We start from the raw sequence: 15,496 nt of genomic DNA, 5'->3' as shown, positions 1-15,496 counted from the left end.
TTTGTAATATACAGCAATCGAAGACAAAATTCAAAATGGCTGACGCCCAATATGGCCGACATAGGAAAACTGGGTATCATTCCACTCGGTATGCCCCAAGGAATCTCATGATTTTAGGTCAAACTATTCAGAAGTTATAAGGAAAAATAGTCTTTGCATATTTCTTGACAACTAGGTGATCCTGAGCCAAAACTGTGCAGGTACCCTCAGGTCATACTTGTAATGACTTATACCAAGTTTCGTGTCAGTATGCTAAAGTGTTGCAAAGATACAGCCTTGTCTCTAGATGACGCATGCAAAATTGAGCAAATCGAAAAAGTAGCTTTTTTTAGAAAATTCAAAATGGCAGATAATCTAATGGGCAGGGCTTAAAATCGACGCAACCTATGCCGATATGTAATGGCCCAAGTTATCAGAGGAATGGAATTTTGTTTCTAGGACTTACGGTTCAGAAGTTATAGGCCGAAACGTTAGTGACATTTTGAACTGTTGGTCACGCTAGAGTGTTTGAGTGAGAGACCCCAAATTTGGGTCATTTACATTTAAGAGTATCATCTGTCAGTGTGCCAGTGTCATAAATTTCCTATGTACGGATTTATGGGCAGCCATAGACTTCAAGAGAGGAAGAATAATAAAAAACTAACAGAAACAATATGTGCCTCAGCACCTTTGGTGCTTGGCCCCTAATAATCATAAATATATTTACTTTATACTTTGCCTCAAAGAACTAGCAAGAAATTGGTTAGTCATCATTTAATTTTTTGTGCAAATGCCTTTTTTTTTTTTTTTTTTTTTTAAACGCACAGTGCTTCAGCAGGGCAGATGTGCCTGTGCAGTAAAACTACTGCAAATACAAAGTTTTCACACTGAAATTACCATTTGCAACTCCTCATTTCTTGTTTAGGAAGACAAGTAAGCTCATTTATCCAAGACCTTTTGTACGGTCAATAAAAAGGTCTAAGTTTGCGTTCATTAATAACTGAGCAAATAGCTTTGAAAGCATAGAGCCTGCCCTCGCTTCAGGTGTCTCCAAAGCCACACCTCCTCTATCACACGTTAATTCTGCTTTTAGCACGCTCTTGATCCAGATGCTTTTTCTTTGTAGAAGTTTCTAACACAGTCTTTCTTTTCTTGTTTCCTTTTACTGGTGGTTCAGGAGGAACATAAGGTAGCTGCGGTTCACCTTCTATTCTCGCACTCGCTCTGCACAGCATCAAGGAACCCGCGCTGATGACGTGTGATTGTCTGCGCGAACAAGTTCTGCAGCGGTATGCAAATACAGATTGACAGACAGGAAGGACATCCTATCATTACATTTGGACCAAATGCAATGATCATTGAGATCAAATAATTTTTTAGTCCTGTCCCTTCCACAGAAGATATATATATATATTTTTTCTTTTTTTACATTTAGACCACTTAAATTATTGATTGCTATCAGGATGTGAAGAGATGTTCAACCAGTATAACAAAAAATGTTTCTGCAAAAGATTGCCCACCCTAGCTTTAAGTGCTTCAACTGGCTTCAACAGGCCAAAGCAGAGACGCTGGTCTTCACATCTCACATTTTCCGATTTGTTTACACACAGGACTGCATCTTCATGTGTTTCTCCCAGTTGGTGGCAGCAGCAGAATGAGGTGCATTTTTGTGCTTGTACCTCTTAAAACGTGGCACACATCGCCAGAAACGCATCAAAATGATCAAAGATGTTTACAATTAAAAATAGAACAGATGGGTGCAAAAACGGTCCAGATAGCCTTCCAAACAGTGCAGCTAAATGAAACACAATGGGGAATCCTTTTTAGAGTTATAACTTGACATTGCGTCTTTTAAAAGCATCACGAGATGTATGATAACGGTCAAAGCCGTTCGTCTAGTGCACGTTTATGTAGAAAACCATTTAAACAAAGTCCACTTTGGATGAATCTTCACCTGTGTGACTGACTGAGCACCAGTGGGTGAGGCCAAGGGTGCAATGAATGACAAAAGATGTATTTGGTTCTTGTGACGTCACAAGTTCCACGAATTCCAAATGAGACATTTTTGCAGCTTTGTTTAAATAAATGCTCTTTTTCTAAAGAAGTTTTCAGTTCTCAAACTTCAAACAATGACCTCTTATATGTCAAAAGATCATGAAAAATTTTATGTCATGACCCCTTGAATAAAAGTTTTGCAAATGTCCTTGCTTGTGATGCAAATTCCTGTATATATTAAAGCCTGTTCACACCAAACCCATTTTTTCGGTACCAATGTTCGTTCTGAACGAGCTTTTGTACGGTAACAATGGATTCCGATGCCACTATTCATACCGAGTCCGACAAATCATCCTCTGACAATCCGAAGGTTTTTATTTTTATTTTTTTATTTTTACAAAGAGTGTTCAGATTTATTTTTCTTCAGATTGCGATGAAAACTGACTGAATAATGAGCTAAGAGATTTGTATTAGTCGCTGCAGCTGCTCAATCCAGCGTGTTGTTGGTGCTAATCAGCTGGCAAACACCGGCATCAGACGTGCAGCTGAAACACACCAAGAAATTATATACTTAAAAATAAATAGTTGCAGTTCATGAACCCTTGGTACTGCAAACATGAAACCGTGAAAGTCTGCTTATGGTTTTTGTCTTCAGGTGCATTATTTAATATGTATATCACAGTGCCTGTTACATTCTCATGGCATTAAAACGAGCAGCGAGGTTCAGCAATTTGTTTGGACTAAGCTCGTGGTAAAATCCCATAAAAAGATGTTACATGCAATGTTTTAGACAAACGAATTGCAGAACCACACTGCTATTTTTAATTGAAGGATAATATAATGAAGTATTGCAATAATTTAAATAAAGAAAAGGCAGTGAGCCAGTATTTTCTATTATTTTAATATATGCATTCTATTTTATACTAAACTGTTATTCTTAATGTACATTACTCCACATGTATTTATATCACTGTACCTTGTGTTATATTATCCAGGCATTATAAATAGTGAAGTTGGGTTCTGGAGTCCATTTGGAAGGTACTCAAAGATAAATACATAAATATAAATATAAATAGGATATTTATGCAACAGTGCTCTTTACTCATCTCACTCGCATTAAAAACTTTATATTTAAAAAATAAACAATATTTTTTATGTTTTAATCACAGATGTATAGGCTGCAGAGTTGGTCACAATGAACTGCTCTGTGGAAATAAAGCGAACTGAACTCAAAGCACCTCCTGAGCTGAGATGTCTGAGGTCATTTGCAGCTCTCATAGGCCATACTGTTCATGCAACAAAAAAAAAATTCCACAAGATAACAAAGAAAGTGTGAGAACCTTTTACATGCGTGTTCCACGAGACTGCACGCATTCGTACAAACAGCGTGTCATACATGCGCATAGACGGCTTTTCTGTCATCCATTCTTAATAATATAATAAAGTGTGTTTCTTCAAGCACGTGTCTGTGTGTCTATGGGAAAATTATTTGTAATATTAATTTGATAATAATAATAGCCTAATAACAATAATAATTTAATACATTAATGGGAAAACGAGCCAAATATCATCTTGACATCATCCAAGGAATCAGCTATTGGTGATCACTCTGACTATCGTCGATCCCCAAGATCATCATCTGTCGGCACAACCCTAATGTGCATTTCTCTCTATAAATTAACAAATGTTCAGACAGTCTCCTTGCTGGTTTTTCCGACATATTCAGAATCATTACTGCTTTTGCCAGTGTTGCTGCGGCTCGCTTTGTGCGTGCGCTTGTAAAATTTATATTTTAAAGGCTCATTATTACAGTTTAGTATTTCTCTGTAATGTAGAACAGCGTAAGCAATGTTACTTATAACATTCTTTCTCAGCCCTAGAACATTTTCTGATGCCCCCATATATATATATAATTAAATTAATATCATAAACATGCGACAACTAGTCGACTAATGGCTTAAACTAACGACTACTAGTCGACTAGGAAAATCTTTGGTCGGGGGCAGCCCTACTAAATATTTGGTACTTACTGCATCTGGATGGACCAAATCAACATAGTTTCCAATATCTCACCAAAACAGGCATTTTGACGGTTCACACACTGCCACCATCGCAAGCACTCTCTTTGCATGCACGGACATACGTGCTTGAAAGCAGCCGCCAACAAGAGAGCATGTGGGTACTAAATTAAGTCGGTATTTGGTATTACCAATACTGTAGAAAGACTGACATCATTAAATTATATATATTACTTAATATTAAAATATATTCATATTTAGTATCAATTTGATACCAAAGCACTGGTACTTTCAGTACAAGGTGATAAAAACATTCAGTGGGGTTCGATGGAGACACAGAACTTGCAGAGTTCAAGTTAGCTCACTACTGTTGAGCTTCAGATAAATTCGTAAGATACTCTGAATATGTATCGTTACGCTTACCAGAAGAACCATCCTACCGCATATGTTTAATCACCCGCACCGCACACCCAGCTGTCGTTCAATCCACCGATGATACTGGACGACCCGATTCCTCTGCCATGCTTTCTGTCCGGTGTGTATATGTTATAGTAGTTTTGTTCATTACGACATTAAATGTTTATCACCTTTTATTTAGTATGGCCTACTTGTTCATAGGGAATCAGAGAGTGCGAAAGGGCGTGATGAGTCTAAGGGGTGTTGGCTAATGTTGTTTGAAAACACATTTATTATATATTTGTAATTCCGTTTGGTGCCACTAGTAATGCAGAAATTACACACTTTACCTTTAAGCCCTGGTAGCCCACCCCTAGCACCACTCATGAAACATACAAATAATTTCTTACCTGCAGTTCATTAATTTGGACTTTCAGTCTTATCGGTGTTCCATCATCCATTTGATCTTCTGCTTCGACCTCAAGAGAGCCCGTTTCCTCATGCCGACGCCGGGCGAAATCTTTCAGCATGTCTCGAACTGCCAGTTCTGCATTACTCTACATACACAGCTTACAATTATCAACACTTTACAATAATGTAAGCCTAAACTCTGACAAACACTGAGCTGGCAATAAATATCACTGCACTTTCAGCAGACGTATTTAATACTACACATTCACACAGATGTACACACCTGAATGTAACCCATGTATGCCTGGACGACCTCCAGACCATAGCTGTCAATCAACTCCCCCACCAACTGGCAGCCCCTCTGATTGGCTGCAACCTGCGCCCGCAGGTCCGACAGGTTGTCACGAAGATTGCGTGTCCCGGAGCATCCTGGGTACTGTGCTGGTGCCATGAGAGCTTCAGTCACAGCTGATGAAGACGATGATTATAATGAATAATAATGTAGAACAGAACATCAAACAAAAAACACATCTCTATCTATCTCCTAAACATTGGAAAATAATGTAAGTGTAATTCATCCTTATTATGCTACAGTATAAAAATAACATGACTGCATCATTATTTCACTGATCAGTATAGAAAACATAACAAACATAGTATACAGGGTATGAAATCATGTCTTTTCAATAAATATATCCTTAATATTTAAGGATCCATTATTTTTTATTTTGTAAAAACTTACCCATTACCTTATGTACAGGAGCACATGCACAGTACATGTTCTTGTGGAGCTAATAAAATCAACTTTATGCTGCTTTAGTGATGAACACTGGGGTAAAACAAAAGAGCACACAATAACTACTCTTGGCTCTTTAGCTGTAAAAAGTCATCTAAAACTGAACATTATTGTAAAGGTGCAAATATTCTTCCAGCAAATTGGAAGAAAGAATGGGTGTGATGTCATTTAGAACAAAATCTGACTAAAAAAAGGTGTTTTTGTGTTCATTGTGTGGTTCGAAACAGCTTGTCAGTGTCAAGTTTTCAGGAAAATTTCGTACCAGCTGTTAAAGACATTCTTACTGCCACTGGTCCACGTCATCGGTGGGTGTGACCCGGTGCTCCACCTACTTTGACGGCAGCATTTATTCTGGATGATTTCTTTACTCAGTCGAGATCAGTCAACATTAATAACACACTGGCATGCAGAAATGCCGAGCTGGTGCAAACTCTGTACGTCTGTACGATCTTTCACGTAGGGACATATTCCAAGACTATGCTATGTGACTTTTTGTAAGATTATGTCTATAAAATACAATAACAGATAGTAACTTGAGCATATTATGGCAGCGTATAGTGTGCTAGCATTAGCAGTAGCACCAAGAATGCAGAATGTAAACACAACAAATTATTACACATTACCTATTGCATATACAGTTGAAGTCAGAAGTTTACATACACTTAGGTTGAAGTCATTGAAACAGATAATATACTAGCAAACTACAGTTTTGGCAAGTCGTTTAGAACATCTACTTTGTGCATGACACAAGTAATTTTTCCAACAATTGTTTACAGACAGATTGTTTCACTTTTAATTGAATATATCAATTCCAGTGGGTCAGAAGTTTAAATACACTAAGTCAACTGTGCTTTTAAGCAGCTTGGAAAATTCCAGAAAATGATGTCAAGCCTTTAGACAGTTAGCCAATTAGCTTAGAACTGGAGATGTACCAGTGGATGTATTAAGGCCTAACTTCAAACTCAGTGCCTCTTTGCTTGACATCATGGGAAAATCAAAAGAAATCAATGAAGACCTCAGAAAAAAATTGTGGACATCCACAAGTCTGGTTCATACTTGGAAGCAATTTCCAAATGCCTGAAGTTACCACGGTCATCTGTACAAACAATAGTACGTAAGTATAAACACCATGGGACCAGGCAGCCATCATACCACTCAGGAACGAGACACATTCTGTCTCCGAGAGATGAACGTAGTTTTGTGCGAAAAGTGCAAATCAATCCCAGAAAATACAGCAAAGGACCTTGTGAAGATGCTGGAGGAAACAGGTAGACAAGTATCTATATCCACAGTAAAACGAGTCATATATCGACATAACCTGAATAACTGCTCAGCAAGGAAGACACCACTGCTCCAAAACCGCCATAAAAAAAGGCAGACTACAGTTTGCAAGTGCACATGGGGACAAAGATACTTTTTGGAGAAATGTCCTCTGGTCTGATGAAACAAAAATGGAACTGTATTGCCATAATGACCATCGTTATGTTTGGAGGAAAAAGGGTGAGGCTTGCAACCCGAAGAACACCATCCCAACCATGAAGCATGGGGGTGGCAGCATCAAGTTGTGGGGGTGCTTTGCTGCAGGAGGGACTGGTACACTTCACAAAATAAATGGCATCATGAGGAAGGAAAATTATGTGGTTATATTGAAGCAACATCTCATGACATCAGCCAGGAAGTTAAAGCTCGGTCGCAAATGGGTCTTCCAAATGTACAATGACCCCAAGCATACCTCCAAATTTGTTGCAAAATGGCTAAAGGACAACAATGTCAAGGTATTGGAGTGGCCATCACAAAGCCTTGACCTCAATCCGATTTGTGGGCAGAACTGAAAAAGCGTGTGCAAGCAAGGAGGCCAACAAACCTGACATGGTTACACCAGTTCTGTCTGGAGGAATGGGCCAAAATTCCAGCAACTTATTGTGAGAAGCTTGTGGAAGGCTACCCAAAACATTTGACCCAAGTTAAACAATTTAAAGGCAACGCTACCAAATACTAACAAAGTGTATGTAAACATCTGACCCACTGGGAATGTGATGAAAGAAATAAAAGCTGAAATAAATCTTTCTCTCTACTATTATTCTGACATTTCACATTCTTAAAATAGTGATCCTAACTGACCTAAGACAGGCAATGTTTTCTACGATTAAATGTCAGGAATTGTAAAAAACTGAGTTTTAATGTATTTGGCTAAGGTGTATGTAAACTTCTGACTTCAACTGTATAATACTTTAAATCATTATCTAGTAGTTAGAGGGGTCATGTCATTCATTTTTTACTTTACTATTTTCCATGAGGTTCACTTATAATGTCATAATGCAGTATTAAATTACCTTTTTTCCAACCTGTCTCTGGCCCTCTGTCTGAAACTCTCAGTTTAAGTGTACTTCCCCATCAAGACTTCAACATACATGCCCACTGTGTTATGATCGGCTAACATCTTTGCAGTGCACCCCCGCCATTACACTTGTGAAACTGCTTTTTTCCAAGAATGGAAAAATGAAAACAAGCAAGTGACTTACAAAATCCCCTAAAAGCATTCAGCCCAGGCAATCATTGATAGCTTTATGTCCCAATTTATGTGAAGTGCCCAATCAAACTTCTACAGTTATTTGACTGAAATAATCGAAAACTGAAAAAAGTGTGCACACGGTTGCTTCCCAATACCTACATTCATACAAGTTTGGCAATAAAATAAAGCAATACAAAGCTAACAACAATGAAGGGTTAATAAAGCTGTATCCAGCTGTAGGTCGAGTTGTAAGGAATGGTCGGCCCTGGGCTTCCCCTCTGTTGTGTTGCCGCTTTAATATGCATTCTGTGAAGATAAATACGGTATGTTCGCCAGGTGGGGAGTCGCCCTCGATCGTTTAACTAGTCGACCAGGGGAGTGGATCCCCCACAATTGTTTCACTGCTTGAATATGGGACAATAGGCCTCCCGAAACATTCATTTCAGCCAAAATACAGGATGTACTGGCTAATTCAAGACACTTGAGACAGCTGTCAAGCTTACTAGTGAATACTACACAATTGTCTTTCATTGCACTCCATGCCATGCGTTCCTCTTACAAGATAAAATAATTTTATCTCAAATCAATATTTTGCGAGCAATTATGGATTTCTTTGGTAACCGTGTAATAATTAAAATGAAACTGCAATGTGATGTCATAATGCAGAAGCTTTCAAAACTAGTTTTTGCAGGGTGAAAACAATAAATGCTTTTTTTGGACTGGAGAGGGAGTTTTGTGTTCTGAAACTTACAGTAAGTTCATAGTAGAATGACCTCTTAGATGTCAAAGTATGAAGGGTAATTTTACTCCTCATGACATGAAAAGACATGACCCCTTTAAAACAGCTTCTTTTACTGATCTTATGTGGATTGCAATCACAGAATAAGGCACTTAGTAATTGATAACACATTCTAATGTCACATTGGTCACTGTTTTACATGTAGGATAATGTCGTCAGGTCTTTAGATGCTCCTCTAGGCAGATGCCCCAGCGGCGTGGACGTCTAAATGTTTGCAAACAGTATACCATTGCTCAGCTGTTTAAATCTTTTTTCTAGCTCTGTGCGAAGAACAAATAAAAACTTTGTTGTTACTGTATCAGAGCCTTAAGAATAAATACAAATAAAACTGTATGGATAATTGTATAACAGTTCTGCTCTTCAGTTAAACTCTGGCAGCATCATTACTTGGAAACAACTGAGAAATTAACTTTTTACCTCTTCCTTGTCCGTGTTGTCATATAATGGGGACAATGATCTGGGTTTCTTTGTAACAGTGTCATTCATAGATCCAGTTCAAAATGGAAATCACACGTATGCGCTAGGGCTGGGCGATATGCAAGAAATATTTTCATATTTTTATCTAAAAAAAATACTGCAATATTCGATTACATCGTCAACCCCCCAGCCCCCACTGGCAAGGCATCAATAAATATTTATGCTTTACTGATTTTACTCTAAGAATTTAATTATTTTATTGAAACACAAAAAACTTAAACCAAAAATATTTCTAAATTCAAATTGCACATCAAACTAAACAAAAAAGCAATTTAAATAACAAAGTGGTCAAAAAATCATATATAAATCACAAACGTTTACAGTCTCCAACTTCTTCCACTAGCCCCATTTGCCATGACTCAAATGCATCAGTCCACGACAACAGGTGGACAATTATTGACACAAATTAAGACCTAAAGACAATTATAAATGTAAACATAATAATAATAATAAAATTTGAAAAATAAATAAACTGTTACCTTTAGATAGTTCAACACAACCCACATAATTTCTAGTTTTATAAAACGGCTACAACAGTTTGTTACTTCACTTAGTCTGTGGTTTAACAACTAGAAAACATACATTTTCCTATTAGTTGTAAACCTAATAAATTCCCTTGTGTTCCCGAATTAATGCTGCCTAATCATTTCCACTGTGTTCTTATCGAATTTGTGTTTGTTATGTGTTTCGTTAATGCTGCCTAAAGAAAATGAAACAGAACTCAATTTGAGGTGGGGTTTTTTTATTTTTTATTTTTTATTTTTTTTTACTTTTCTCCCCAATTGGAATGCCCAATTCCCAATGTGCTCTAAGTCCTCATGGTGGCGTAGTGACTTGCCTCAATCCGGGTGGCAGAGGATGAATCTCAATTGCCTCCACTTCTGAGACTGTCAATCCACGTATCTTATCATGTGGCTTGTTGAGCGTGTTACCACTGAGACATAGCGTGTGTGGAGGCTTTACGCTATTCTCCGCGGCATCCACGCACAACTCACCACACACCCTACCGAGAGCGAGAACCACATTATAGCTACCACGAGGAGGTTACCGCATATGACTCTACCCTCCCTAGCAACCGGGCCAATTTGTTTGCTTAGGAGACCTGGCTGGAGTCACTCAGCACACCCTGGATTCGAACTTGCGTCTCCAGGGGTGGTAGTCAGCTTCTTTACTCGCTGAGCTACCCAGGCCCCCAATTTGAGGTGTTTTTGTATTATTTATGATTTAACCACTTTCATCTTTGTTTCTTAAATACAAAGATTTATATACTGGTATACATAAAGTGAACCTGCAGAGTTGCGTTCACAATGCATGTTAAGTGTGAGCTGCTCTGTGGAAACATTTGCAGCATTCTTAAAGACGACATGATACTTGCAAACTGTTTTCAGATGACTGAAACTGAAAAGAGAGTGATAAATCTTTACATGCGCGTGTTCCACAAGACACTATTTAACCTCTGAACAAAGAGATAATCAGACACGTGCATCCACTGCTTTTTTTTCCATCTGTTCTTCAAAATATAATAAAATGCAGTTCTTTGAGTGCATGTCATTGCATTTCATGTCATGTGTCACTCCGAGCGTCTTACAGGTTGCCCAGGTCGCCTGCCACAGTGGCAGGTAGATGTGCAAAATAACCCACAACTGTGGAATTAACAACCGCATTTGACGGGTAGCGGGTGCAAATTTCATACCCTGGGCTACTATTTAATATATTTGGCGACTTCCCAGCTCCATGGTTTTGTCATTTCCTGATAGTATCAATCATCGTCTGTCAATAGGACATTGACATATTCATTGATATCCGATTACATCATCCTATCGCCCAGCCCTAGTATGCGCGAGCTTGCCATTGACAAATGCTGCATGGGTCAGATTAGACTCTTCCACTTGCCGTGTGTTTGTCACCACTAATGTGTGTGGCTCGAACAGTACAAAATTCCAAAACAAATAGTTTTTATTGAAGGTGCACTCAGTAATTGTTTTCCTCATTAAAAAAGTTGTACTCCTTAAAAAATTAATTGTAATGCACTCACATGAGATGAAGGCCCCATTCATTTCAGTAACCTTACAAAGGCTGTTTTATTCTACATTAAGAGGGTCCCCTCATGGGGGCTGCCATGTTCAGATCACATGACCAGTGGAATACTTCTCGCTCAATCTCAGTAACTGCCCTGTTATTAGACATTCCTACTTCTGTCACTATAACCGCTTGAGTGAATGCTGGCGTGTCTGTCTACCGCTGCTCAACGATGTTTTTTTTAATGTTTTTCTTTGTTTTGCTGGATGCAAGATTTTATAGTTTGTGGTTTTGATCTACGATTATTTGATTTGTGTGGACTGAATGTTTTGGATGGGATTTCACTCTGGAATACTTCATCGGATTGCTATACAATTGGGATTTACTGCACTGGATTGCTAATTGTTTGGGAGTTACACAAACATGGAGCACATTATCCCTTGGGAGATATTCCATCAGTCATTGTTTTGACTAGTTATTTATTTGTTTTTAAATGCTTTCTGGACTAATTCATCAGCTTGCTGTTCATATGGAATTCACTGCATCTGCGCAACTTCACTACCGGCCGAACACGAGCCCTCGTCGCCCCATGGTACCATCAGTCAGACCCTTAAGGCCAAAGTATACTTTGGGTGTGCTTGTTGCAGATCCCTCTGCGCACAGTATGTGTGACGCAAACTGCGTCATCAGCACAGCTGCATGGCTTGACGCTGTCCTCGTCTGTGCACGTTGTCTGCCTATTACTTTGCGGTTAGAAAAGTATACTCACAAAGGCAACGAAGTCGACCGGGCACAAGGTGATCCAGAACACTCAAAAACTAAGAATACCTGGGCCTTTAGACCCGTGAGTACGTTTTCACTCCCTCTGTGGTTGTCGGCTGTTGGCCACTGTTATCGCTGAGGACTGTGGTGCCCTGGCTAACGTGCATTATTTCCCTGGTTGTGTAGATAGGGTTGTAAGGATGTGCTGTCCTTGGTTGCTCGTTATGACCAACTTTGGACTAAGTAAAAAAACTTGTGCAGCACATAGCAGGATATTCACTGCTCATTCGCTATCAATTAAAAAAAAAACTTCACTCTGATATGGCTTATCGCTACTCACCTCCTGAATGATTGTGCCTAAAATCATTTACTCATCTGCAAGCTGGAATTTATGAACATTGTTTCACCTTGGGAATTTTACATCGGCCTCATTATATTTAGCATGGCTCCCGAAACAAACTATGTAAAACTATGCCGTTGATGCTGCTGTCGGCAGCGGCCGATCGAGGTGACTCCCCAACCTGCAGAGGCCAAATTCTCCCCTGGAATCTATGCTCCTGACATCAAATATTTGTGTGCATTAAAACAGAGGATGACACACTTAGTAAAGTGCTATGTCAAGCTTAAGAAACAGCTGAAAAGGTTTATTGTCAAGTTCAACTAAGGCAGTTTAATTGAACAAAACAGAAAAAAAGAGTTTTCATTAACCAGAACCCAGGCGGAAGTTCATTTACACAACAGTCTAACCTTTCTCCTGGAAGACTCCACCAGTGACCAGTTTAAAGGAGGTGAAGACAGCGCCCTCCTGCTGTAGAGAGGTAGAATGGGGCGGCATTGATCCTGGAGTGATTCCGCCAATATCAGCATGATGCCCCCTGCTGGCCACAAAGAACACTGGTGCACTCACACCAACACTAAACACCTGCAAAAGACAATAGTCAATGTCACCAAACCTGTCAAATATGTATTAGCAGCTCATATTTCACCATAAAATAAAAAAATAAAGAAATACTTTGAAATAAAGAAATAAAACAGACTGTTTTTAGGACCAATCAAATGTTTAGCATTGGAACATATCTGTCATGACAATTAAACACAGTGGCGCCTGCAGTTATATGTCTGTTCATACTGTGCATACCTCCGACTGACCTGAGAAACATTTTCAGTCAGAATATTTCAGCAATAATGATGTGTGTCCCTTATTTCTATTGGCTGTTTAAAATCATAACTAGTGATGCCAGATTCACGGATAGAATCATTCATTTGAGTTGGTTCGTGGCCAAGCGGGCTTGCAATACAGTCTGAATCGATTCATGATATAGTCAGATTCATTTGGACCGGTCTCTCACTGAATCATATGGAGCCATTTATTCTCACTCAGTAAAACAGAATCTGGATAACACAGAGAACAAACAGAGCACTGGATAAAGTGTATATTTACCTTAATCAACTGAAACAAAAGGCTACCTTTTAGAGAGGTCACTTTGAGAAATGATAAGGTCAAGACTGTGACCCTGGTTCCCTGAAAGGAGAGAATGAGACGCTGCATCGTGTCTGATGCTATGAGGCAGGGGCTGGCGTTGGTGTTGTTTTTGCAAAAACTTTCTTTCATGGGAGCATGCCCCCGGACCCCCCTAGGCAATAAGGGTATACTTCTTAGTCAGATTTCTATGCGTACCCTCAGATGAAACCCTGCAGGCGCCCATGATTAACCATATTCCCCTATATACATCATGACAGTATTCATTTAAATGTCTTTCATTAATGCTGATTTAATAAAATAAATAAAAATGGGCATGTGTTATATCTGTCATGAAAATAACTGTCACAATGCAAAAAAATCTTAAAAGTCCTAAAAAGCCATTTTCTTTTTGAAAAACCAAATTTCTTGTTTCTTGATTTTTTTAGATAAAATACAAACTGTACATGTTCTTAACTGAGGTGAAAAGCTTAAACAAAATGCTCAAATGTGAATCATGTGTATCCTACGGGAGTGATGACGGTGAGGTCTGGTAGATGACTGCCTCCGGCACATGGATGATTACTGAGAATAACATCTCCCTCCTGCATACCGCCAGACGCCTTTATCTACAACAAATAAACAACACACACTTTAGTTCAGGACTGCAAGTATATTTGCCTGAACAACTCTCAACTGAAGATAACATTTACAAATTGTTTATTTCATATGCATGAAATTAATAAAAAAAAAAAATAAATAAGTTAGCATTTACCATTTAAAATCCTTTAAATATGCAGATCATCTAATTGACTATGTGCTACATTTTAAGCACAGTACTATGCAATGCGTCACACGTGCAGTCAATGGGTATGGCCAATGAGGGTTTGAATTTTCGTGCTAACACACTCCAAGTCTAGCTGTTAGTCAGTTGGCGAAATTGTGGGGGTGAAAATCAAGCAAATTTAAATGAAGACAAGCCATTCATAAGAACTTGGTAGTGTAATGGGCTGTATGAAATACATTAGAAGACAATAAAAATATAAACCATTTGTGTCTAATTTTATGTTGCACAGTATTGCATCATCATTCATCAACGTCGGGTATACCTCTATGACACACTCTATGCATGGAAAAGCTGGTGCTCATCGGGTCTAATTGTATGTAGGCTCCATAAAATTATAGAGAATAATTAATCATATTGATCTACTGACACACAACATCACACTAGTATTAACTGTAATTGTCATTTTATCATCCACTGTAATTCTAGAGTTTTGAAGATGCACTTTGTTCGCACCTGCTGGTGGAATCCCCAACCTGCAAATGCAAGGGCTGAGTTTAGACTTTGCGCTGACAATAGATGTGGTTCTCAGACATTTTAAGCGCAATGACCTATTTCTCAGAAAAGTTGCATCTTATGTTTTGTGCTGCTTCATTTACATGGACCTCCTAATACACCCACAGGTTGTGCATACTATCCCTATTGCCCCAGCTGCGTTACCCTGCCAAAAAATGGAAGTAGATTTAGTTGTAGTGATAATCATACAGGGCACCAATTAAAATGAACTGGGCCTCAAACAAAAGACACCAAAGTATGTGGTGATTTTTGATCAGTATGAATATCAGATGGCCCCTCCCTCCTTTTACCTCAGGGCAGCTAAGGAATTTCACCTTAACAGTATAAGAATAAACCCAACAGACCATTCAATAAATTAGAAATATGTTAATTACAGGGAGTTGGTTATCTGAATGATTTGTGAGATTCAGCCTAACCTTTAGAGCCCTTACTGTATTATCAACACAAGGAAGACACAGTTGTAATAAAATGAATTTTATTTACAAAAAGATAAACAAGAAAAACTAACAACTA

The 15,496-nt window shown here is 38.6% G+C and overlaps 1 protein-coding gene across 5 annotated transcripts in view; it reads right to left on the bottom strand.

Moving 5' to 3' along the window:
- The window catches only part of oplah (5-oxoprolinase, ATP-hydrolysing), a 110,123-nt gene that overhangs the window by 15,357 nt on the left and 79,270 nt on the right, over positions 1–15,496 (bottom strand). For all 5 annotated transcript variants that reach the window (XM_051666737.1, XM_051666735.1, XM_051666739.1 and 2 more), the window contains 4 exons: positions 14,154–14,252; positions 12,912–13,086; positions 5,083–5,267; positions 4,799–4,945 (listed from right to left, as the gene is read on the bottom strand). In XM_051666737.1, coding sequence (XP_051522697.1) covers positions 4,799–4,945; positions 5,083–5,267; positions 12,912–13,086; positions 14,154–14,252 — 606 coding nt within the window. The remainder of the gene's footprint in view (positions 1–4,798; positions 4,946–5,082; positions 5,268–12,911; positions 13,087–14,153; positions 14,253–15,496) is intronic.

This window comes from Myxocyprinus asiaticus, chromosome 32, assembly GCF_019703515.2.
Source record: "Myxocyprinus asiaticus isolate MX2 ecotype Aquarium Trade chromosome 32, UBuf_Myxa_2, whole genome shotgun sequence".
NCBI lineage: Eukaryota > Metazoa > Chordata > Actinopteri > Cypriniformes > Catostomidae > Myxocyprinus > Myxocyprinus asiaticus.
Note: the sequence above shows the minus strand (reverse complement) of the source record. Positions and strands in the feature narration are given on the sequence as shown.